We start from the raw sequence: 23,838 nt of genomic DNA, 5'->3' as shown, positions 1-23,838 counted from the left end.
CCTGCGCACGCAGGACGCCGGGCGCGGGGCCCGTGGGCGTCCTGGACCCCGGGCAGAGCCGGGAGGGAGGGAGGGAGGCAGGAAGGCCGACTCGCCCCCAGGGCCTGCGCACCCCCGCCCCCGGTCCCCCCGAACCCCGGCCCTCTCCTCGTCCCGCATCCTGGTCCCATCCTCGCCCTCTTTGTCTCCTTCCCGTCCTTGTCCCGCCTCCCCGCGGCCCGACCCCTCCCCGGGCCTCCGCTCAGCCCCTGCCCGGGCCTAGTGGCGGCGCTGCGAGTCCGTGCCCCGCTCGTGCTCCATCCCCTTCCTCCCGTCCTCCCCCTCGCGCACTGCGCGCCCCTCCTCCCGGCCCCCTCCTCCAGCCTCGTGCTCCCCCTCCTCCTCTCGTCCCCCTCCTCCATCTCCTGCCCCCCTCCTCGTGTTCCTAGCCCCTCCTCCTCCATCTCCCATCCCCACCTCCTCGGTCCTGGTCACGTCCGCCCCGCATCCCTCTCTCCGCCCCGCCCTCCCGGGGGTCACGTCCACCCCAGGACCCGGGGTTGCAGGGCAGGCCCCGGGGTACGTGACCCTGGGCCTCCGCGCCCCGCGCCCGCGGGCCCTTCGCCACGTGCGCCGGGGAGGGGACCGCACGGATCGGATTTCCTCACTTAGAGACCCGTGTGCATCCAGGGTGGGAGAAAAGGAGGGGGCTCCCCGCTGGCATCGGGGATGGGGGCGCCCCGGGCTGCTCCGGGCCGCAGCTTGCTGGAACGCCCGTCCCAGCCCCAGGACAGCGGTGCCCCGGTGTGATGAGGGCCAGCGGCGCGGGGGACGCGCAGCCGGACGCTGCGCACGGCACTGGCCGGCAGGTGCTCCATCCTCGCCCGGACTTGTGCTTCACGCACGCACAGGCTCACATGCCCGCACACACGTGCGCGGACACACGGGGCACGGGCGCACACACCTCTGAGTCAAGCGCGCTCCCTCCCCGCGCATCTCCCGGAAACCCGTCCCCTGGGGGGGATCCTGGCCCTGTTTACTAAGCGGTGTTACTTTGTAGTTAAGTAATGTTACTTTGTAACTCCCAGCTTGCCACAGACTCTTGGTTCTCTTGGGAAAGGAACCTTTAGAACAAAGTAGCACCTCGCAAAGATGAAGTGTTCCCATTCGCTTTCCCTCCAGCTCCACGTGGACCGGTGGCCCCAAGGATGTGTCCAGCCTGGTTGGGGTCGGTATTAGTACCAGCCTCACGCCACTCACCGTTACCCACCCCCCCAACAGTACTTAGGGTGTGGCTGAGGAGAGAGAGCCCAGGCCACTACTCCTGGGACAGCATTGTTAGCAAATAATTGCAAATAATTTGTCCTCTGGGTGGCCTGAGCTTGCTGGGGTTGGGGGGGACTGCATGGGGCAGGGGCTTTTCTGTGGAGGAGGGTAATATAATCCACCGGCCCCAGGGGCTCTGCAGAGAAGATGGGGCAACCTTTGAACTTAGCTGCTTTTGAGAAAGTTATCTTCATTGGGTGAGTGGTGAAATGCTTTATGTCTATGTATATGTGCAGGCTTCAAACTTCCTCGCTCAGTATTTCTCTAGATCACAAAGGGCTCCACTAAGTGCAGAGTCAGGTAGGCCTCTGCCTTCCCTGTCTCCCCCGATGGGAGGGGGTGTGGGCAGTGAATCACGAATGGGGAAGGATTTCTGTGGCGTCACTTCTGACTTTCTGTGGCCTCCTGTCTCTGAAAGCATTGCATTCAGAGTTTTACAAAAGAGCATCAATCGCTTGAGGCCAGCTGAACACCTTGGAGACCTGGGGATAATGTCGAGGGGTGGGGGTGTCACAGGAAAAACCCTTTCTTAAAGCTGTTTCTTAACGTGGCGGCAGTGTTAAGAATGAGGAAGGAAGGGGGTGGGGTGGGGAAATAGATGCAACTCTAGCTGCTCAAACTCAGGGGTATGTAGGGCTGAGTTTATTTTACTTCAGTTTGTCTGAACCAACTCATCCGGGATCAAATGTCTAGATCTCTCCAGATAATCCTCAGCCCAACTCCAGCGAGTGAGTGGACAGACCCCTTGGGAACTGGGTTTCATTGTCCTCCTTTTCCTGGGGGCTGAGTCTCACTTGGGCGGCAGATAGCACTAGAGATTGGAGGCTAAAGGACAAAAGATAAAGACCACACTGGTATTGGGGGCAGGAGGACCAAGAGCCTGTTTCAGGGCTGGAGGATTGGTCTCTGGTTACTTGTTCTAGAAGCTCTTTGGGGGAGGGGAGTGCAGCCTCTGCTGGCTTTTAGGGCCACCTGGTGTGAGTGCCCATTTGGGGGGGGGCTTGGAGCTTTCCCTGCAGTGCGGGAGGCCACGCCCCCTGCGGTGCTTTGTGCCTGGCTGCACGTAGGAGATGGCGAACAGGGCTGCAGTACCCTTGGTGGCCACTACAGGCGGCTTCCCCTCCCCCCCCTCCTGTCCATCACAGCCTCCCGGGAGCTTAAGCCGCCTTATGGCCTCCAGCTAGACAGGCCTGGGCTGGACAGGTCCTAGCACAGCACTTAAGTATGTGACTATGAAAAGGCTACAGGACAGAGCCCAGGCTCTGAGTCCAAGCCCCAGTAGTGGCGTGTGCACATGCGCAATGTCTAGTTTAAAGGTGGAATCATAGCAGTGGTAGTGACTTAGGTAGAGCTATATACCAGCCATATGGAGCTTAAGTGCCAATGCTGACCGGAAGAGCAAGTGACAAGGACACACGCTGGAGGATGGCGATTAAAAATGCCCAGCCCTTTCCCATTTGACTACCACATTTTCTCCTAAAAATAGATCTTAGTGGCTATGCTTATGGGATACAGTAAAGTTGCCATGATCTGAAGGGGGAGGGTTCGGAGGTACCCTCCTTCTATATGAAATGGCTGGACAGAAGACCAAAGCCATAGGGATCCAGGTGGAGATGTCCTTTTTAAGGCATCGGAGGTGTGGCTCAGTTGGTAGAAAAAAAGCAAATGTGCTTAAAGGATGGAAAAACTCATGCCAAGTTTGAAAACGGGAGCTAAGTCTAAAAGTATAGCTCGAGTGTTCCGGGTGGTAGAAATTCAGATATCAGAGGCTCCCTTCCCCCTAAGATGCAAAAAATTTTCATTTTTCAGTTAAAAATTAAAAATAGATATAAAGCAACAGGCACAAACCTATGACAACTGCTGTGGTAAGACACTAACTAGGTCATCCATGTCCCCTCCCCGTCCTCTCCTTCCTCCCTCCCTCCTCCCCCTCTCGCTGCCCCAGCCTGCCTCCCCCTCCTCCCCAGCCCTCCCCAGCTACTCCTCTTTAATATCCAGCCAGTGCCTCACCTCTGTTGCTCACTGAAAAAGGTGAGCTCTACCACTGAAGAAAAGTCTTCAGATTGATTGTTATATGGGCATCAGTGGCTCATGCCTGTAACCTTAGCATTTCAGGGGGTTGAAATGTAAGGGTCACTGTATGGAGACAGCTTGAGCAGAATAAAAGTCCATGAGAGCCAGATGCCAGTGTCTCACATCCGTAATCCTAGCTACTTAGGAGGCTGAGATCTAAGGATCGCCATTCAAAGCCAGCCAGGGCAGGAAAGTATGGCAGAGTCTTATCTCCAGTTAACTGCCAGAAAACTGGAAGTGGCGCTATGGCTCAAGTGGTAGAACACTCACCTTGAGCTGAAGAGCTGAGGGACAGTGCCCAGGCCCAGAGGGTGTCACCCCATATATGAGGGTCCAGTTGTGTTTCCTAGTTTCCTTTGCTTTTCTTTTTTTATTGGATTTTTGAGGTAGATGCTCACTGTAGCACAAGCCTCAAGCTCGTGATCTTCCCACCTCAACCTACCAAGTGCTGGGATTGTAGGCGTGCACTACAATGCCTGCCCTTGTCTCAGCTGAACAGCATCTCCAGATCTGCTGCTGCTGGCTGGCTCCTCACCTGTTGGTGACTGTTCTTCCCCAGTTTCTTCTGAAGGTCACATTTTGTAATACAGGGTTGTGGTTGGTTGGGTGCCTGCTAAAGCTCCGTGTCTGTGAGACCGTGATCGTCACAATCCTGGCACAAGGTAGGAGGGGGGAAGTTAGGATGGGATGGTGCAGAGTCCCAGCTTATTAGAGCAGAATGATGTGGAGCTCTGAGATCAATTGGTGGAGTGAGGGGGGAGCCACAAGGGGCCAGAGCTGCAGGATGGGAAGGGCAGGGTGGCTGGAGCTGAGCTGTGCGCCTGTCTCCATCAAGCTCCCCACTGAGGCCTCCATGCTGTGGTTTCTCACAGAGGGAGATGCTTCTGAGGAAGACCCTGCAGGTGCTCAGGCTCACGCTTACCGGCTGCCAGTGGGCCCTCCCCGTCCCCGCTGCCCGCCTGGCCCTGGCTGCCCGCTGGAGGTTGGCTCTGCATGTCTGTGCCTCCCCAGAGGAGGGTGCGGAGTGAGTCAGGCTGGCCTGGGTGGGGCTGCATGTCCAGGCAGCTGGCAGGCACAAGGGAGAACTTCCCAGAGACCTGCCCTACCCACTCAAGGCTGGCTGCAGGAGACAGCTCAGGGGGCCCCGCCTGCGACGCTGGCCACATGGTTGGTCCCAAAGGACAACCTGTGCTCTCTTTTTGTGAGGCTTTTGTGACTGAAAATGGGCAGAGGAGCCAGGGGCGCACTCAGTCTTCAGATCCACTCGGGTTCGTGGCAAAGAGCGCTTCAAGAAAACCCAGGGGCCAGTGGCTCATGCTTATAATCATAGCAACACTGGAGTCTGAGATCGATTCAAGCTTTGAGGCCAGCCTGGGCAGGAAAGCCTATGAGATGTGAGACATTTGTCTCCAATTAGGCACACACACACACACTATGAGATGTGAGACATTTGTCTCCAATTAGGCACACACACACACACACACGCCCCAAAACTTGAGCAGGGTCTCAAGCAAGTGGTAGAGAGAGAGCTCCAGCCTTGAGAAGAAAAAGCTAAGGGATGGTGGCCAGGATGTGAGTTCAAGCCCCAGTGCTGGCGCATGCACACACAGAGACACCTCAGAGCTTGTGGAAGTCTTGCTAACTGCTGGTGCGTAAATTCACTAAAACATTAACGCCACTCACTTCTCACTTTGGTACTTAATAGCCCCCATCCCCCCAAAAAAATTAGATGCCTATAGACTTAGCTGTAGATCATGAAACAAAGGGTGTGTTTTGGGCTAAAGTGGGTTGGACCTGAAGTCGCCTTGCCTGGAGGTGATCTGGGCATTCCAGCCTTTTCACAAAGGTTTTACTGTGCAGTTTGAGCAGACTAAACAGGAAGAGAAGCTGGCTGGATCAGGGCTTATGGCTTAGACTGTCTATATTGCTCCTCCCCTTTTTGGGAGGGGCCTCTTAGGTATATCTTTGCAAGCCATTGGAAGTGCCCTGAACTTCTTGTAAGCCACACTCAATTTCCCTCCACACAAAGCAGAGGATTTCTCTTCTATTATTTTTATCTTTTTCCCGGCTGTGGGACTTGATCTCAGGACCCAAGTGCTGTCCCTGAGCAACCAGGCTGGTAGCTCATGCCTCTGATCCCAGCCACTCACAAGGCTAAGATCTGAGCACTGAGATTCAAAGCCAGCCAGCACAGAAAAGTCTGTGAGTCTCTTGAACCACCAAAAAGCCAGAAGTAGATCTGTGGCTCAAGTGCTAGAATGCTAACCTTGAGCATGAAAGCTCACAGATAGCACCCATGCCCTGAGTTCAAGCCCTAGTACCAACAAAAGAAAAGAAAGTGATTATAAGGAGAAAGCATTTCTTGCTTTTTTGAGGGAGTGGGAACTGCACCCCAGGGGGGTCAGTAAGAGTCCAGTTCCCTGACAACTTGCAGTCTTTTCTCCCTGGCATTTCCAGGGGGGGTGGTCTCATAGTGCCTTCTATCTCGGTAGCCTGATTCTTAGGTTAGTTTAGCGTTAGTTTAAAACTCAAGATTTTATTTTAATTCCCTGTTCAGCTCTACAGGGCAAACTGTATTCAGCTCTGAACGATCTGTACAAGTGGGGCCAAGGAGCCAACTTGAGGGAAACAAAGAGAATTTTATCACTGGAGTCGCAACCCCAAAGACCCAAAGGTATGGCTAGGCGTGAGCAGTGGCCCGTGGCTCTGCCGAATCTGGAGCCAAGCCCGAGGATCATCCCTTGGGAGAACACGAGTCATGACTCCGTCCCACGCACGCGGAACCCTGCGTGCTTCCCGGGCCTGTCCTTGGATTGACCACACACTCCCAGCATGGTGAGGCCTGGTGCACCATCTCACCAGGATCCCTGGGCAGTCATTTTGTGGCTAAGTTTGGCCAGGAGCCATGAGGTCTGATAAGCGGAGGTAAACTACCCTGGTAGCCAGGGGTGTTCCGGCAGGAACTGAGGAGTTCATCAGATTTGGGGGCTGTAAAGAACAGATAACAAGGCTGATCCTGGCTGTGGGGCTAAAGTGAACGCTCAGGTTATTGGACATCCGCAGTGGAGAATCAGGCGGGGCCTGGAGAGGACAGCTGATTTCTGGTTAGAAAGTTAGAGATTTCACTCTGGGACGAACAAACTGCCTTTGCCATATAGGTTCTGGTTCGAGTTTGCTTCTCAGTCAGGGTCTATTCTCTCTCTCTTATTTTTTTTTTTTTTTTTATGCCTTCCATTTGCCAGATGTCTGAGGAAGCTCAGGTGTGCAGCTCTAGGTGAAGTGTCTGCCATCAGCTTTCCTGCTGGCCACAAGGCTCCTCGGTTGGGACTTTGCCAGGCTGTCAGGCAAGGCAGGAATGAGGCTTAAGGATTCTGTTCTAGTACCAGTGGCTCACTCCTGTAATCCTAGCTACTCAGGAGACTGAGATCTGAGGATCGCAGTTCTAGACCAGCCTGGGCAGAAAAGGCCATAAAACTCTTACCTCCAATAGACCACCAGCAAACCGGAAGTGGTGCTGTGGCTCTTAAGCCTTAAGCTGAAGAGCTGAGGGACAGTGTTCAGGCCCAGAGTTAAAGTCCCACAACCCCTGCCGCCCGCCCTGCCCCCCCCCCCGAAAAAAAAGAGGATTCTGTTCTAAAGGTGTAGCAGGCAAGTTACCAAGCTGGGTTCAGGGTTTTGAGAAGGGGTCCCTGTCTGAAGCCCCTCATCCTGAGGCTGCTCTAGGAGCCTTTGTTGGATCTATCTCTGAGCAAACGGTACCTTCCAGGTCCTTCTGGAGTTTTGTGCTCTAGTCAGCTGGCTTACCGGTCCAGCGAGTTGCACTGTTAAATCAGTAATGAAGCAAAGGTCAGGGCAGTTGCCGGAATTGTGGCCTGGGCTGGTTAATTGCCTGGAACAGGTGGTTCTGCGACTGACAGGAGACAGTATATGTGTCAGATTTTAATTGTGAGTTGCTGGGCACACCTGTAATCCTTGTCATGTGGAGGCTGAGCAGGGTTCAACATCAGCTTAGGCTACGGCATGAGACTTTTTCCTTAAAAACCAGACAAATGTCAGGTGCCAGTGGCTCGGGAGGCTGAGATCTGAGGATAGTGGTTCGAAGCCAGACTAGGCAAGAAAGCCCTTAAGACAGAAGTCATATTAGAACCTTACCAGTGACTCTTGGTTGCAGTGCAACATTGTGGTTGTTTTTAGTTTTGTATACATTGCCATTTGTAAGTCCTCTGGCCAAAGGTAGATGAGGTTTTGCTGGAGAATCCTAGCAGGTAAGAGGTTTGCCTTCATTCAGGTCCGGCTGGACTTTGCTGAGTGAGCTTGGCTTTACCCTCGTGCCTAGTAGGGGCTGAAGGATAAATGTAGGTATTGGTATGAGCTGGTGAAAGACTTGGTGGGTGTGAGTAGCTCAGAGGACTTCATTTACCCGGGGCGGTCTCAGTTTTTTTCCCAGGTTAGTAGAGAATTTGTGTTGTGCAGAACTTAGGTAGAGCTTCTTGTTATATGCAAGTTGGTGAGGTAAGTGCTGGGGTTGGGGAAGCGGGTCAGTGATAGGGTCCCTGATATGCAGAGCTCTGGGTTGATTTTTAGCACTAAATGGTAAAAGGAAGTCACTGCCAGCCTCGTAGGGGGAAGCTCATGGTTGGTTTGGATTTGCTTGTTAAGGTTTTCTGTTGGTTCGGGAGCCGAGCTAGTGTATAATCAGGAGACAGCCCCTTCTCCATCTGATTGCCCTGCCTCTGCTTTGCTCGAGCCAGGACCACAGAAGCCATGCCGAAGCCCCACAGTGACGCCGGGACGGCCTTCATCCAGACCCAGCAGCTGCACGCAGCCATGGCCGACACGTTCTTGGAGCACATGTGCCGCCTGGACATCGACTCAGCCCCCATCACCGCCCGCAACACCGGCATCATCTGCACCATCGGTACGCGCGTGGGCGCCCCTTCCCTGCCACACGCGGCTGGCTGGCTGATCTCCCCGGGAAACTGAATAAGTGACACGTGTGGAGGGGGACTGAGTCATATGTGAAACACTGGCAGGCAAGCCAAGTGCCAGTGGCCTCACGCCTGTAATCAATCCCAGATACTCAAGAGGCTGAGAGCTGAGGATCATAGTCAGCCCAGACAGGAAAGTCTAATTAACCACCCCCCCCCCAAAAAAAACAACCCAGAAGTGGAGCTGTGGCTCAAGTGAAAGACCACTAGCTTTGAGCAAAAAGGCTAAGGGAACAGCACCCAGGACGTGAGTTCAAGCTCTAGGACCAGTACACACAAAAAAAAGATAGTTGAGCGTAGTGAGTCTGTTTTGTGCTAGAGGCAAAATATACAGGATATCTTCCCTAAGTTTCTTAGTGGGAGCCTCTCAGAGACATGGAAAATGATGCCACCGTGCGCCTGGCATCTGCCTGAGCTTCCTAGCAGGCAGAAAGAGCTGGCCTAAGACTTGCCAGGCTAGGTAGGAATGAAACTGTCCAATCGGATGCAATGAACTAACAACGGTGGGCGCACCTGCCGAGGGTGTTTGTAGAGATGAAGTTTATCCTTCCGTGCACTTACATGTTTTCCTACTTGTGGCTTTGAACTATGTCCAGGCCCGGCTTCCCGATCAGTGGATATGCTGAAGGAGATGATTAAATCTGGGATGAACGTGGCTCGTCTGAACTTCTCTCACGGAACTCATGAGGTGAGCCTAGAGCTGGTCCTTGGGATGTGCACTGGGATACTTGTATACAAGGAAGTGGGTCTGTAGTGCTCACTAGCCCTGGTGGAGTAGGTATACGTAGACATATATATATATACACACACACCTGGTAGTGGTTTTGTGTGTGTGCTGGTACTGGGGCTTGACCTCAGGACCCAGGCACTGTCCCAGAGCTTTAGTGCTCAAGACGGGCACTCTAGGGTTGGGAAGGTGGCTCAGTGGTAGAGCGCTTGCCTTGCATGCCTCAGGCCCTGGGTTCGATTCCTCAGCACCACATAAGCAAAAAGAAAAAAGCCGGATGCTGTGGCTCAAGTGGTAGAGCACTAGCCTTGAGCTGAAGAGCTGAGGGACAGCACCCAGGCCCAGAGTTCTGGCCCCACGACCAGACCCCCAAAAAAAAAAAGACTGGCACTCAACCACTTGAGCCACAGCTCTTTTTCTCTTTCTAGCTTTTTGCTTATTGATGGGTAATAAGAATCTCACCAGCTTTCCTACCTGGGCTGGTTTTGATATGATACTTAGATCTCAGCCTCCTGAGTAGTGAGGATTCCATACAGATATGAGCCACTGACAGCCAGCCCTGCTTCTAATTTTCTCAGTAAATAGGATATTGACCTTATTAGGTGGTCCCACTGGTCTTTCCTCTTGCCACCTTCATGTTTGAGAGTTCATGAACAGACAAGATCTTTTTACTGTTGTCAAGGCTCTTCCAAACACCCAGACTGCCATTAGCTATCATGAAGGTGTAGAAGGGTCTGCTGGACACTTTTATGGGCCACACAACTTCGCCTAACTTGGCTAACTTAGCTCTGTAGCTCTGGTTTTCTAAAAGTGTAGGGCCTCTTCATACCTAAGATCACTGGCGGGGGGGAGCCCCAGGAGGAGGACGAGGACGATGTACTGGGTCAAGTGCACAGACTTATGAGCTTCCTTATGAGCTTTCTGGGATGTTGGATCCGTTAGGAATGAATTGGGTCTGACACTCTATAACTTGACTTAGAAAGCCTCCGTTCCTGCCTCTTTGCTGAGCAGTGCAAGATGAAGACCAGAGAACCTCATCTTGCCATTGATGGAAGACTTCCCTCTCTCTTTGACTTGTACTTCATGTTCAAACTGTAGAATGTACTTGTCTGTTTGGGAGGGGTATGGGCTGACCCTCTGGCCTTTCAAGGCTGGTATTAAGTTCAGACTAAAAATAAATCCTGAAGTTCAGCATTTCCAGAAGAGAATTCCTTGTTTCTGGAAACTTGAGACTCTTCAGCATAGATTTTCTCTAGGCCATGTTCAATAAACAGCCATTGGCCTGGCACCAGGCTGTCTCTCCCACTCCTGCCCCTCCCTCCGCCGCCCCCCCCCCCCACCAAATATCTTGGGAGAGGGAAGTCCTGAGCTCATTTGGCAGGCAGGAAGGTTTAGACTCATAGCGGCGGCCACCTGTAATCCCAGCACTCGGGAGGCTAAACAGAAAGGATTGTGAGTTTAGGGTCCACCCTAGGCTCTATCTCTCCAAAAATAATAACAGTGCCCACACATCTGTTAATGTTCTCTCTGATGAACAATCAGCCTTTCACTCAGCAGGAATTGCCAGGAATTACTAATTACTCGTGGTGTTAGCTCAGGGAAGACAGTGCCCATGAGCCCTCCTCTGCTGGCCTGGCCTCCAGTGTGCAGGAAGGGAGCAGAAATAGAAGGCGCAGCGCTGACCTTTCGCGAGGCTCCCGGGTCCAGTAATGTGATACCGTGGGGCCCTGGGTGTGCTGCTGGCCAGTCAATTTTCCTTACTTATTTATTTGCCTTTTCAAAAAATATTACAAGAGGTATTTGGAGATTATCTGTCCTTTCCGTCTTCTTGCTAGATTAGCACTGGTAGGGTTTTATTTTTACTTAAGTCCCTCTTAGGAGTTTATTTTTAGGGATTACAGCCAGATGAGGCTGTCCGCTCGAGGTCAGAGGGAGACACATAGACACGGAACTGTGTCATTCTGGTGCAGGGACATGGATTGCCTTTCTTTTCTGATCTAGTCGGTAGCGTTTGGGGTGTCTCAAAGCCCCACTTTGGGCAGTTCATATGGTCTTGTTGAACATGCGTGTCCTATGGGCCATGGGAGCCGGAAATACTGGCTTTTTCACGACCCCTTTGACAGTCTGGTGAGGGCGGGCAGGGTCCTCTGGCTTCCCAGAGGATTGATTGTCAGCTGAGCAGGCAGTGCACCTACTGGTAATTTACCAAGAGATAACCACACAGAGAACCGGGTGCCGTGCCCTCTGCTCACTCAGTTATCAGGTGTGATTTCAGATTCCCTGGCTTAAAATGTGTGCAGAATGGCTTAAAATCCAGGATTGACTGGGGCATGGCTTAGTGTTTGGATAGTGTGTGAGGCCCAGAGTTCAGGTCCAGCATGGAAAGGAAAGCAAAAGCAAACCAACTCACAGAGCAACCAGAAAATAAGTGTACTAGTTAATGAAATGTCGAAATTTAAATTTACTTTTTTTTGGGGGGGGCAGTCCTGGGACTTGAACTCAGGGCCTGGGCACTGTCCCTTTTGCTCAAGGCTAGCACTCTATCCCTTGAGCCACAGTGCTACTTTCAGCTTTTTCTGTTTATGTGGTACTGAGGAACCAAATCTAAGGCATGCTAGGCAAGCACTCTAACTCACAATTCCAATCTCCACTCCCCCCCCCAGTCCCCCTTAAAAATGTTTTCATTGCTACTGGGAGAGAGTGAGGGAAATACTCTTGACCTGACTTGTGTAATTGTAAACCCTCTTTATATCATCTTTATAACAATTAAAAACCCATAATTGCTTATAAACTATAAATAACTATAAATGTATATATAACTTCCTTATTGTTATTAAGCTGTTGTACAGAGGGGTTTCAGTTTCCCAAGTCAGCTGATGAGTACATTTTTTTCTTTTTTTTTAGACTGTTACTCTGTCTTTTTGCCTCAGTTTCCCCCCAAATGCACTTAATTCAGGAAAAGTCTGGAAAGCCAGCTGCCATAGCTGCTGAAGAGGTTGAATTCTGAGAGTCAGGGTTAAAGCTAGCTCAGGGAAGAAAGTCCATGAGACGTCTACAATTCACTACCAAAAAAGTTAAAAAGCTGGAAGTGGAGCTGTGGCTCCAGTGATTGGGCATTAGCGCTGAGCAGCACAAGGATAGCACCCAGGCCCCTGAGTTCAAGCCTCAGAACCAACACAAACACACATGCACACATGCACGTTCAAAGTGAAGTAACAGAAAAGTCCAAGCTGTTTCTGCTTCTCTTCTATATTGTCTGCTACTGTAGCTGATTCATAACTAAAAGGATCCCTGGCTGATCCCCTTACAGAGTAAGATGTTGGCTGACACATGCGCCAGGTGGCTGTCCTTGGAGAGGGCTCTGCCTGGGCCCTGTCTGCCTATGCACTGTCCCTGCACGTGGGCGGTGACAGGGCCCATAAAGTGCTGAATTAGGTGCCCTGGTTATCAGCGTTGCCTGTGGTGTGCTATCTGCAGCTATTTGGATATCTTATCTTGACCTGTGTCCCTTTTGAATCAAATAGTGGCGATAAAGGGGATCTTGGAGCCAGGATTGCTAGAAGTACAGCCAAGGGCAATCCCTGCCCAGAGGCACCTGACCCAGCTGATCCTCTCCACTCCAGAAAGTGCTTGTGAAACCTGGTCTGACCTTAGCATTGGATAATTACCTTATGCTTCTACAACTTAAGTCAATAATGGAGTTTGGATTGAGATCAATAGAGAAAACACAGAATCTGCCAAATTGCCTGCCAGAGAAGATGGTTCTAAACACAAGCCCTCACAATCATTTTCCCTCAATTGTTTATTGTTATTTTTGTCAGTTGTGGGGCTTGAACTTTAGGGCCTCTGCTGTGGCCCAGAGCTCTTTTGTTCAAGGTTATCACTCTACACTTTGAGCCTTAGCATTACTTCTGATTTTCTGGTGTTTACTTGAAGATGAGTCTCAAACTTAGCTGAAGGGGTTGGGAAGGTGGCTCAGTGGTAGAGTGCTTGCCTAGCATGCATGAAGCCCTGGGTTCGATTCCTCAGCACCACATAAGCAGAAAATCCAGAAGTGGCGCTGTGGCTCAAGTGGCACTAGTCTTTTTTTTTTTTTGGTCTGTCGTGGGGCTTGAACTCTGGGCCTGGGAGCTGTCCCTCGGCTCTTCAACTCAAGGCGAGGGCTCTACCACTTAAGCTACAGCGCCACTTCCGGTTTTCTGGTGGTTTATTGGAGATAGGAGTCTCACAGTCTCTCCTGCCCGGGCTGGCTTTGAACCGTGATCCTCAGATCTCAGTCTCCTGAGTAGCTAGGATTACAGGCGTGAGCCACGGGCGCCCGGCTGCTGAGGGTATCTTTGAACCATGATCCTCATATTTCATCCTGCTGAGCAGCTAGGTTACAGGTGTGAGCTACTAGTGCCCCGCATCTTGAGGCGATTAGTGCTGGGTAGAAGAGGAGGGTGAGGCTGCTGGAGGGGACAGTGGGGGGCAGTCCAGTGAGATGAGGGCCGTGGAGGTTGGTTGTCCTCAGCTTTGGCTCTGCATGAGGGAATGGAAGTAGGATCCAGGCAGAGGAAAGACATAACACTTCCTTTCTCCCCCCGCCCGCCCCCAGTACCACGCAGAGACCATTAAGAACGTGCGCACAGCCACAGAAAGCTTTGCCTCTGACCCCATCCTCTACCGGCCAGTTGCTGTGGCTTTGGATACTAAAGGGCCCGAGATTCGGACTGGGCTCATCAAGGGCGTGAGTATCCTAGGGAGGCTGGGGGACGGGAGGATCGCAGAGGGAGGCTGAGGGATTTGAAGACTCTACTAATGAGGGTTTTGTTTATTAAAAATACTTCCCCCCCACACACACACCCTTGCCCATCTCCTGTGCAGAGCGGAACTGCCGAGGTGGAGCTGAAGAAGGGAGGGAAACTCAAGATCACCTTGGACAATGCCTACATGGAGAAGTGTGATGAGAATATTCTGTGGCTGGACTATAAGAACATCTGCAAGGTGGTGGAGGTGGGCAGCAAGATCTACGTGGATGACGGGCTTATTTCTCTGCAGGTGAAGGAGAAAGGTATGTGTGAATGGAGAATGGGAGGGGTCTAGTGCTTGCCTAGCGTGCATGAAGCCATGGTTTCAATTCTGTACTACCACATACACAGGAAAAGCTCAAGTGGTGGAGTGTTAGTCTTGAGCAAAAGAAGCTCAGGGACAGTGCTAAGGCCCTGAGTTCGAGCCCCAGGACTGGCAACAAAAAAACAAACAAAAACAAGGTTGAGTCTTACTTATTATCAGTAATTCTTGTTTGTTCTTGGTGCTGGCTGGCCCTGGGGCCTGAACTCAGCCTTATACTCTTTTTCATTCAAGGCTGGATCTCAACTACTTGAGCCACACCTGCAGCTTTTTGCTAGTTAATGGAAGATAGAGGAATCTCTGGGATCTCAGCCTCTTTTGAGTAGCTGGGGTAACAGGCACGAGCCCCAGAGTTCATACTCATGTGTCCTGAACAATCAGCCCATCTGTTATCATTGCTGTTTGCCAGAAAACATTTCCTTCTCACTTGCTTAGCATTTGCCATGCTCACCTCTGACTCTCCTAATAGCACTACGAGTTGGAGTTGTTATCTTGATTTATAGGCGAGGAGATGGAGTACAAAGGGGGGTGAACCTTTTCCTGATCTTGCAGTCAGTGGAGATGGGGTTTGAACGCTGATCCCATGGCTCCAGTGCCCTCTCTGGGCTACTTTCCATCCCCTTCACCAGGGTGGAAAGGGAAACAAAGGGCTTCCTGTTAGGCTTGAGCCTTCCAGCCACTTGCACTGGGTTTTCATTGTGCTGCCTCTCTGTCCACTCCCTTTCGCACAGGGCCTGACTACCTGGTGACAGAGGTGGAAAACGGTGGCTCTTTGGGCAGCAAGAAGGGTGTGAACCTTCCCGGGGCCGCCGTGGACCTGCCGGCAGTGTCAGAAAAAGATATCCAGGACCTGAAGTTCGGTGTGGAACAGGATGTGGACATGGTGTTTGCATCCTTCATCCGGAAGGCTGCCGATGTCCACGAGGTCCGCAAGGTCCTTGGAGAGAAGGGGAAGAACATCAAGATTATCAGCAAGATTGAGAACCACGAAGGTGTCCGCAGGTGAGGCCCAGCGCCCTAGCCTAGTGCTCGCGCACTGTGTTAGAAAGGCACAAAGCCAAACATCCCTTCCCCTTCGATCGAAAAGCCAGAAGCTGCACATTGTTCCAGGGGCCCAGAACCCACAGTCGAGTCTTGGGCCACAGCTCCAAGAACAGAAGTCACCTTGTCCCTGACTTAGAATCATTGTGTGCATTTTCTTTTTTGTGTGTGCCATTCCCAGAGCTTGAACTCATGTTGGAGGTGCTGTCCCTGAGTTCCCTAAGCTTTTCTGCTTGAGGCTAGCACTCTACCACTTTCTGCCATATCTCTACTTCTGGTTTTCTGGTGGTTAATTGGAGAAGAGTCTTGTGGACTTTCCTACCCAGTCTGGCTTTGAGCTGCAGTCCTCAGATCTCAGCCTCCTGAGTAGCAAGGATTACAGGCGTGAGCCACCAGCACCTGAGCTTTTCTTTTTCTTGGTGGGGGAGGAGGGTATACAGCAGAGCCAGGATTTGGGGGGGGAAATGCAGATGTTTTTTGTTGTTCAAGGCTAGTGCTTTACCACTTAAACCACTTCTGGCTTTTTGCTGGTTAATTGCAGATAAGAGTCTCAGGGACTTCCTGGCCTGGGATGGCTTTGAACCATGAATTTCTCCCTCCTCCATCCCCCACTCCCACCTGCCCCATCTCAACCTCCTGAGTAGTGAGGAATACCAGTGCCTGGCTTGTTTGTTGTTTTTGTAGCACCTTTTCTACAGTCTCTCTTCTTGCTATCTCCCTCCAGGTTTGATGAGATCCTGGAGGCCAGTGATGGCATCATGGTGGCTCGTGGGGATCTGGGGATTGAGATTCCGGCAGAGAAGGTCTTCCTGGCCCAGAAGATGATGATTGGCCGGTGCAACCGAGCTGGCAAGCCTGTGATCTGCGCCACGCAGGCATGTGCCCTCCCTCACATGGGCCTCTTCCCACGGACTCTATCCCTGTGTCCACACACTCCCCTGCCCCATGCATGCATGTAAAGCCATCTTCCCCCTTGCCCCTGATTCAGGCCCCTCCCTCTCCCCATCTCACCATTGCTCTGCCCTCTCCCAGATGCTGGAGAGCATGATCAAGAAGCCCCGCCCCACCCGCGCTGAGGGCAGCGATGTGGCCAATGCTGTTCTGGATGGAGCCGACTGCATTATGCTATCTGGAGAGACAGCCAAAGGGGACTACCCCCTAGAGGCCGTCCGCATGCAGCACCTGGTAAGTCCATCCCACCTGTCTGGCTGGGCTTGAATCCAGCTCCAGCAAGGGAGGGAGGGGCTATGGCTATGCACTGGTGGCTCACCCCTGTGATCCTAGCTGCTCAGGAGGCTGAGATCTGAGGATCATGGTTCAAATCCAGGCCAGGGTGGAAGTCTGACAGTTATCTCCCATTAAGCACCAAAATGTGGAAGCGGAGCTATGGCTCAAGTGGTAGAACACCAGCCTTGAGTGAAAAAGCACACATAGAGATGATTGAGAGTTGTGTGCTGTGGGTTGTGGATTTTTCTGTTTTACCTTCCATGCCCACATCTCCCTCATTTCCTCCTGATAATGTCCCATTATCAGATATTGTACAGTGCTGTCTCCTTTCAGGACCTGAGGCCTGGGATCCTGATACAAATGATGCCTTGTACTTTGTTTCTGCACAGTCCAGAGGGCCTAGCTACCTCTGTCCTGTTCTGGTTATATCCAGGCCTTGGGCTCCCAACTGGCCGCTCTGTGGGGCTTCCAGTTTGAACCCCACAAGGCTCCAGAATGGAGGCCGACCTCCACACTGAGCCAGTCTTGCATGGTGCCTGCTGCATGCATGGGTCCTGCCTTGCTGTTTTCAGACCAAAAGGTCTGGCCAAGTGTGTACCGGTGGCCTGCAAATAGACGCGGGAGAGCTGGGATGTCGCTCAATGGCAAAGCACTTGCCTAGCAAGTGCAATGTCCTGGGTTCCATCTCCAGTACCAAAAGACAAAAAAAAAAAAGGAAGTGGCGGGGAGGGCATTAGGCCTGGTAAGACTTGGTTTCAACCTTGATTTAGAAATCTCCCTTCTCTTTCCCTGGAGCTTGGGCAAGTTCCTGTCAGCTCTAGAATTTTCTAGTTACCCATCGGTTCTCATGCGTTACCCATGGTTACCCATGAGCTCTGCCAGGGAAAAGTGGAGCCACAATTTGACACAGAAGTAAGAGAAAGTTACACAAAAGGGCAGGAGGTGCGTGTGTTGATTGGTCACTAACTCTCTCTATATTCTGTCAGTTTCCGGTCAACACACACGCCTACTCTTGGTGTGACTCTGGCGCCCACAGGTCCCCAGCTTTAAAATACCCAACAAGAAACAGAGGAAGGCCAGGTGTGAACTGGCAGCTTCTCTTACTCCATGATGACCTGTGTGTTCCTGCCCTGCTGGTGGAGCAGCTTTGGGAGGGGGGGGGGACGACAGTCCTCAGCTCCGTCAGTGCTGCCCTCGGTCTGTCCTCAGCTTCTCTGCTACATGTGCTCAGGCTGGCATCCATAGAGACCTTGATCCCTTCCCCAGCCCTGGCCTCCACAGCACCCTGCCAGATCCACCTGACCAGGTCTCTTGGCTCAGCCATCAGCCACCCTGGGAAAGGTACTTAGTCACCTCCCATCCCCCCCTCCGGAGTCTGCACCTGCTTTCCCTGCCCCCTCTAATTGCCTTACTTAGGGGTACAGCCTGGCTTCAGACATGACATGCTGTCTCTGGCCATGACTTGACTTTACTTACCTTGCAGCCACATTCTGTGGCAAGTACTTCTTTGCCTCTGAAGATCTCAATGGGATACCTGAGGTGTGTTTATTGGTAGATTTATCTAGCAGGTTGGATAAAAACGTGCACAACTCTTCCCTTGTTCATGCGGGTACCACCTTCCCCCCCCCCCCGCACCATCAAGGTTTCCATAGCAACAGAGGACAGTTTGGAGACCAAGACTCACCTCAGGGTCTGGGCCAGGCTGCAGCTGCTCATCACTGGTAATCGGGGGAAAGTCACTATTTTCTCCTTGGTGTAACTGATGAGTTAGTCATGACCCCATTAATCACTAAGACCTGGGCAGTGCCAGGTATTGATCGGTCTTCCTGTATCCTCCTCTCCTCCAGTTGCATGCATTCATTCTGTCCTTAAAACACTCAACGAGCAATCGATGCTTTTAACCTGGTCAATTCAGCTTCCCCTCTGCTTCCAATGTCAAATTAAATGTGATGGTATTACTGCTCCCCACTTCCCCCAATCAATCCATCATTCATTGGCATCTGCTAACGCTAGCCTTCTCCCTTCTATTCCTGGGCTTACCTGAGTAAGTGGTCTTGAAATAACACTGTGGCTTTGTCATAATTGCTTTTTAATTCATTTTAATGACTGTCTGCATGCTTCTCCCAGTCTCTGTCTCTTCACGTGGCTGTCAACATAGCCGGAGTTGCTCGTACGCCTGCTTAGAACTTACTCGGCTGCCCAGCTTTGCCCTGGGGTGGCATCATACAGGCGTCTTGCCCTATGCCCAAGACCAAGCGAGTGCTTGCTCCGTGTGTGCGTGGAAGCTGGGCGGGCAGCTTCCAGTGCTGCAGCCATGTGGGGAGGTGGGGCTTCTTCCTATCAGCTGTGTCAGGAGGCAGCGTGGTCAAGTCCCCTGTGGGGAATTGGGGTGCTCAGCCTGGGTGTGCTTCCATGTCAGGGTGTCAATCAAAAACCAAAAGAAGCCTGGCACTGGTGGCTTTAGCCTGTGATCCTAGCTGTTCAGGAGGCTGAGATCTTAAGGATCACGGTTTGAGGCCAGCCCAGGTAGAAGCAGAAGCCTGAGACTTCACTCCAATTAGCTACAAAACAAAACAAGAAACAAACAGAACCAGGAGGTATGGCTCAAGGGTTACTCATCCTTGAGCAAAAAAAGCCAAATGAGACCCTTAGTTCAAGCCCTAGTGCTGGCATGCACAGAAAAGCCAAACTCAAAAAGAAGACACATCCTTTCAGATAAGAACTCCACTTCCCTATTATTGGATGAAGGTGGCAGAACTTGGCATAGAATCTTGCACCCTTCCCAGAGCACACGGACTTGTACCACGTCTGCCCAAAGGAATTAATCTCCCCGATTAATTCCCCCATTCTGTCTTTCCATGTGTGTTCTCTCTTTGTCTGTTTTTTTTTTCCCCCTTCTTCATCCCTGCTCCTCCTCACCCTACCCCCTCCCCTAACCCTGCAGATAGCTCGGGAGGCTGAGGCAGCCATGTTCCACCGCCAGATGTTCGAGGAGCTTTCGCGGGCCTCCTGTTACTCCACAGACCACATGGAGGCCATGGCCATGGGCAGCGTGCAGGCCTCTTATAAGTGCCTAGCGAGCGCTTTGATAGTTCTCACCGAGTCTGGCAGGTAGGGCCCGAAGGGCAGGTGGCACTTACAGGATCAACAACTCCGCTTTTCCCTGCAGTGGTCGTAGGACAAGGGCCTGGGCCCTGCCGAAGGCAGCCAGGGAGGTGATGCTAGGGCAGGCAGGTTCTTGGCGATCGCAGCGGATAATCACACACATCTGGTGTGGGCCATGGTTCTCGTGGAGTGATGATGAGGCTTGGTGCTGGGGACATGGCCCTCCCCCCAGCCGTCTGTGGCTGCTCCCTTCCCTGTCCCTTTGTGACAAAGCGCTGACCAGCTCTGTCCCCCCCTTCCCGTCCCTCTGGACGGATGTTGCCCCCCCTACCCACCCAGATTGCCCGCGAGGCAGAGGCTGCCATCTACCACTTGCAATTATTTGAAGAGCTCCGCCGCCTCGCACCCATTACCAGCGACCCCACAGAAGCCGCCGCCGTGGGTGCCGTGGAGGCCTCCTTCAAGTGCTACAGTGGGGCCATAATCGTCCTTACCAAGTCTGGCAGGTAGGAGGCGGTAGCGGACTCTCTCGGGATGCCCTGTTGTGCACACAGCCCCCTGAGGGTCCTGGAAGCCTTGGGTGTAGAACCGAGGTAAGGGGCCTCAGGCTGCGCCCCAGAACCTGCAGGGAAAGAACTTCCACCTCCTGTGGCCACAGTCCTAACCAGAGCGGGCCCCGTATCTTCCCTGGCTCCAGTGGCTACAGACAGCAAATGTGCAGCCGATTGGGTGCAAAGCGAATTTCCAGCCTCCATTAGGAAAATAAGTGCTATTCATTGTGTCTCCTTTGGGTGCCCTGGCCCTCATCCATTAGAAGATGGGTGAGGAGGGAGAAGCAGAGCCACCACGCAGGAGAGGGCAGGGCTGCTCTTGGCCACCCAGCCCCAAGCCACTCAGGATGACCTTTGTAAAAGGTCCCCACCCCTGCTGTTGGGCTATTTTTACCTTCAGGCTTCTGGGATTTCACTCAGCTGGTTCGGGAAGGCTGAGTATGAAGGCCACGCCTGCGCGCGTCTGCAGGGGTTCTCTGCCATTTTGTGGCTCGTTCCCCACACCTGTCATGTGGTCCCAGCTGGCTTCTGGGGCCCAATTCCTACCAAGTTCCTGTAAGTGTCAGCATCTCAGGGGGGCCCTCCTCTGTTCCAGGGGAGTCTTGACAGGCTGGGGGCTTCCATGCCATGCCTGCTCGTGCGCCCTGATTTCTAAAACTCTTGGAGCTGGGTGCTTGCTGGTGGCGCACATCTACAATCAATCCTAGCTCTACCGGAGGCTGAGATTTGAAGATTGTGTTTTAATGCCATCCCAGGCAGCAAATTCCATGAGTCTTCTCTCCAATTATAACCAGCCCTTTCCCCCACCCCCCAAAACAAAAACCTTTGCTCAAGTGATGGAGCAAAACAGCCTTGAGCAAAAAAAAAAAACAAAACTAGAATAAAACACAAGGCCCTGAATTTAACACACCCACACACACTCAGTACCAGCACTGAAGACAGTCTTACAGAGCCTTCCTCACTTGGCTTGCTCTGGCACTTCAGTTGGTTTCAGGCCATATTGAGGGAGCAGATGGGAGCTCGCAGTGTGGTTGCCTTCCAGGGGCTTGGTCATTCCCATGCTGCCCTTTGCTGGGCTTGCAGCTGGTCCTGGTCATACCAGGGCTGGCTCTGTGCCAGATGGAGGGACCACATGGTAAGCCATGCAGCCCTGGGATAATCATCGTGCAAGTGATGGCTCACCCTGCTGTTGGGCACGTGAGGAGGGGCTGGTCCAGCCTAGAAGGGAGCGCTAGAAACGGGTGCTGATGAAGTGAGTTTGATCGGTGGGTGAGCAGCTGCCTAGGCTCTGGCATGTTTCCTGGAGCTGGCGGGTTCCATAGTCCGTTTTGTCCTGCCAGGTCCGCTCACCAGGTGGCTCGATACCGCCCCCGTGCGCCCATCATCGCGGTGACCCGGAACCCCCAGACAGCTCGCCAGGCCCACCTGTACCGAGGCATCTTCCCTGTGTTGTGTAAGGACCCGGTCCATGATGCCTGGGCCGAGGATGTGGACCTCCGGGTGAACTTGGCCATGAATGTTGGTACGTTCATTGTTGGTTCTTTGACATGTTTTTTCTCCATATGGTTGTCTGGAGCTGCTACACTGTGGGTATTACACATAAATTATGTCCTAATAAACCTAATTGTGGGATGAGTGGAAGCCATTAGCTCTAACCTTGAGCAAGGCTCTCCACCGGCTTAGTGTAAATTAATGGTTATTCTTAGGACTCAGCTCTGCCCCATGCCCTCTGCCAGGGCTTACAGTCTAGCTCCACCTTGTGGTGAGAGGAAGTCATGGCGGCTGGTTGGCAGTGCTTGGCTTTCATTTACTAAGCAATCTCTCCCCTTTCTCTTCCAGGCAAGGCTCGGGGCTTCTTTAAGACAGGAGACGTGGTCATTGTGCTGACTGGCTGGCGCCCGGGTTCTGGCTTCACCAACACCATGCGTGTAGTGCCTGTGCCTTGATGACCCACGCAGCCCCTTCCTGCAGCCCTTGTCCCTCATCCCCACCCCACCCCATCCATTAGGCCAGCAACGCTTGTAGTGCTCACTCCGGGCTGTAGTGTGGCACTGGGCTGGGACATCAGGGGAGATGAGCCGCTATGAAATGTGACTGGGTTTAGACCCTATTTGATGGGGGATTGCCTAGATCCCAGCTAACAGATGAAGCAACAGATGAAGGAGGAGGAATACAGGACTTAACTGCAAGCGGGCAGCGACTCCTTCTTGTGTAGTTGGTTCAGTTCCCATAGACAGGATGTCCAGAGAACTCCCAGCCCTGGCCTGGAGTCCGGAAACTGCCAGTGAAAAAGTAGGGCTTAGAGCATGGGGTCGTGGTTCCAGTACAGGCAGACTGACCAGCCCTGGTCCACCTTGCTTCCCATAATACCTTGCTCCCCTCCCCACCTGTGCCCTGTGCTCTTCTGCCCTGCGCTCTACTCAGCTGTCAAACAGACAAACACTCCACCTTTTGAGTTCCCCACTGCGGCGGCTGCAGGCCTGTTGCTATAGAGCCCACCTTTATGTCAATAAACAACAGCTGAAGCACCTGTTTCCGCTCTTTTATTTTATTTTTTTTTATGTTTCGCTGAGAGGTGCTGAACCCTGCCCTCTGGGCAGGTGGGAATAACAGCCTGTACCTGGTGGTAGGTGCTATGGTTTAAACCTGAGAGATGGATGCTGGGAAGAAGTGCAAGGACCGGACCCCCAAGGTTACTGAGGGATGGGCTGTGCCCACAAAAAGCTGGGTAGTGGGAATGGTGGCTTGGCGAAAAGCACAAGAATGGCGACCCTGGCCAGCTCCCCAAGGGAGCCCCTTTAACCTGGGGACCTGGGAAAGTCTGTCCTCAGGTCTGGGGTACTGCAGGCCTAGGGAGTTTGGTGAGCCTTGGGAATGGCACTATCTGGCCCCTCCTTACTCTCACAAGAGCTAAGTGAGTTAAAGCTGGGGACAGGGAAGGGATTTGGGGCCCAGTCACACCCCTAACATTCACAGCTGCTGCTGCTGCTCATCCTCAGTCCCCCACGCAGATTCCAGGAAAAGCTGCTTTCCTTGTACTGAGAATCTGGTCTCAAGTTGACGGGTGGGGGAGAGGCAGCACTAGTTCCCCAAGCCGGTGAAGGAGCGACCACCCCAGGACCCTTTGGGGACACGGAATGGCAGAGCCAAGGCTGGGCTTGCCGGACCTTGAGCTCAAGGTGGGGACACTCGGCCTCACCTGGGCGGCCCGGAAGGGGGCAGGATGAGCCGATGGGCGGGGCCAATCCTGGGCGGACAGCCGATAGGTGGAGCCGGGCCCGTGCGGGCAGCCAATGGGCGGAGCTCGGCCCGCGCGGCAGCCAATAGGGGCGGGGCCCCGGGAGGCTGGGGCTGAGCGCGGCGAGAGGTGTTGCGTGCGGGCTCCGCGATGACTGTCCCGGGCCGGAGCGAGGCAGCCGAAGCGGCCAGGTAAGAGCTGCGGTCCGGGGGTCCCGGGTTCCAGACTCGGAGGTGGCTACCTGGGGCCGCGGCTGCCCGGCGTGTTCGGCCCCGCGCTTGCCCGCCGCGGCAATGCGGACTCCGGTCCCGAGCTGAGCTGCGCGGAGCGGACCCGGTGGCTCCCGGTGGGGGTGTGTGACGCCGGGGTGGGGGGGGGCGCCCCGCGGGCATCCGGGCACTGCAGGGCACCGCATCCCGGCCGCCTCGCGGGGGTTCCCCAGCGCCCCCGGCCCTGCTCATTCATTGACTC

At 53.2% G+C, this 23,838-nt stretch overlaps 2 protein-coding genes across 4 annotated transcripts in view; both read left to right on the top strand.

The window, feature by feature from the left end:
• Window positions 1–5,940: 5,940 nt before the first annotated feature.
• Pkm (pyruvate kinase, muscle) lies at window positions 5,941–22,659 on the top strand. 2 transcript variants are annotated; one of them, XM_013012062.1, is made up of 11 exons: window positions 5,941–6,052; window positions 8,130–8,296; window positions 8,963–9,054; window positions 13,691–13,822; window positions 13,960–14,146; window positions 14,937–15,207; window positions 15,971–16,121; window positions 16,279–16,431; window positions 19,918–20,084; window positions 21,470–21,651; window positions 21,969–22,659. In XM_013012062.1, the coding sequence occupies exons 2-11, from the start codon at window positions 8,143–8,145 to the stop codon at window positions 22,073–22,075; spliced, it is 1,596 nt and encodes a 531-aa protein (XP_012867516.1). In that variant the 5' UTR covers window positions 5,941–6,052; window positions 8,130–8,142; the 3' UTR covers window positions 22,076–22,659. The 2 variants fall into 2 exon arrangements, with proteins under 2 accessions (XP_012867516.1, XP_012867517.1); XM_013012063.1 differs by lacking the exon at window positions 19,918–20,084 and adding an exon at window positions 19,418–19,584.
• An 836-nt stretch (window positions 22,660–23,495) lies between these two features.
• Window positions 23,496–23,838, top strand: part of Gramd2 (GRAM domain containing 2) — a 26,693-nt gene continuing 26,350 nt past the window's right edge. For both annotated transcript variants that reach the window (XM_013012064.1, XM_013012065.1), the window contains exon 1: window positions 23,496–23,558. In XM_013012064.1, coding sequence (XP_012867518.1) covers window positions 23,518–23,558 — 41 coding nt within the window. In that variant the 5' untranslated portion in view covers window positions 23,496–23,517. The remainder of the gene's footprint in view (window positions 23,559–23,838) is intronic.

The sequence above is a fragment of the Dipodomys ordii genome, unplaced genomic scaffold (assembly GCF_000151885.1).
Source record: "Dipodomys ordii isolate 6190 unplaced genomic scaffold, Dord_2.0 Scaffold15, whole genome shotgun sequence".
NCBI lineage: Eukaryota > Metazoa > Chordata > Mammalia > Rodentia > Heteromyidae > Dipodomys > Dipodomys ordii.
This window is presented reverse-complemented; position numbering and strand designations above follow the sequence as displayed.

Bases quoted from the DNA above. Each gene is read 5' to 3' on its own strand.
- Pkm (XM_013012062.1), top strand. From the start codon at position 8,143: ATGCCGAAGCCCCACAGTGACGCCGGGACGGCCTTCATCCAGACCCAG. The intron at 8,297-8,962 runs GTACGCGCGTGG...AACTATGTCCAG, and splicing joins CGGCATCATCTGCACCATCG to GCCCGGCTTCCCGATCAGTG. The intron at 16,432-19,917 runs GTAAGTCCATCC...CTACCCACCCAG, and splicing joins CCGTCCGCATGCAGCACCTG to ATTGCCCGCGAGGCAGAGGC.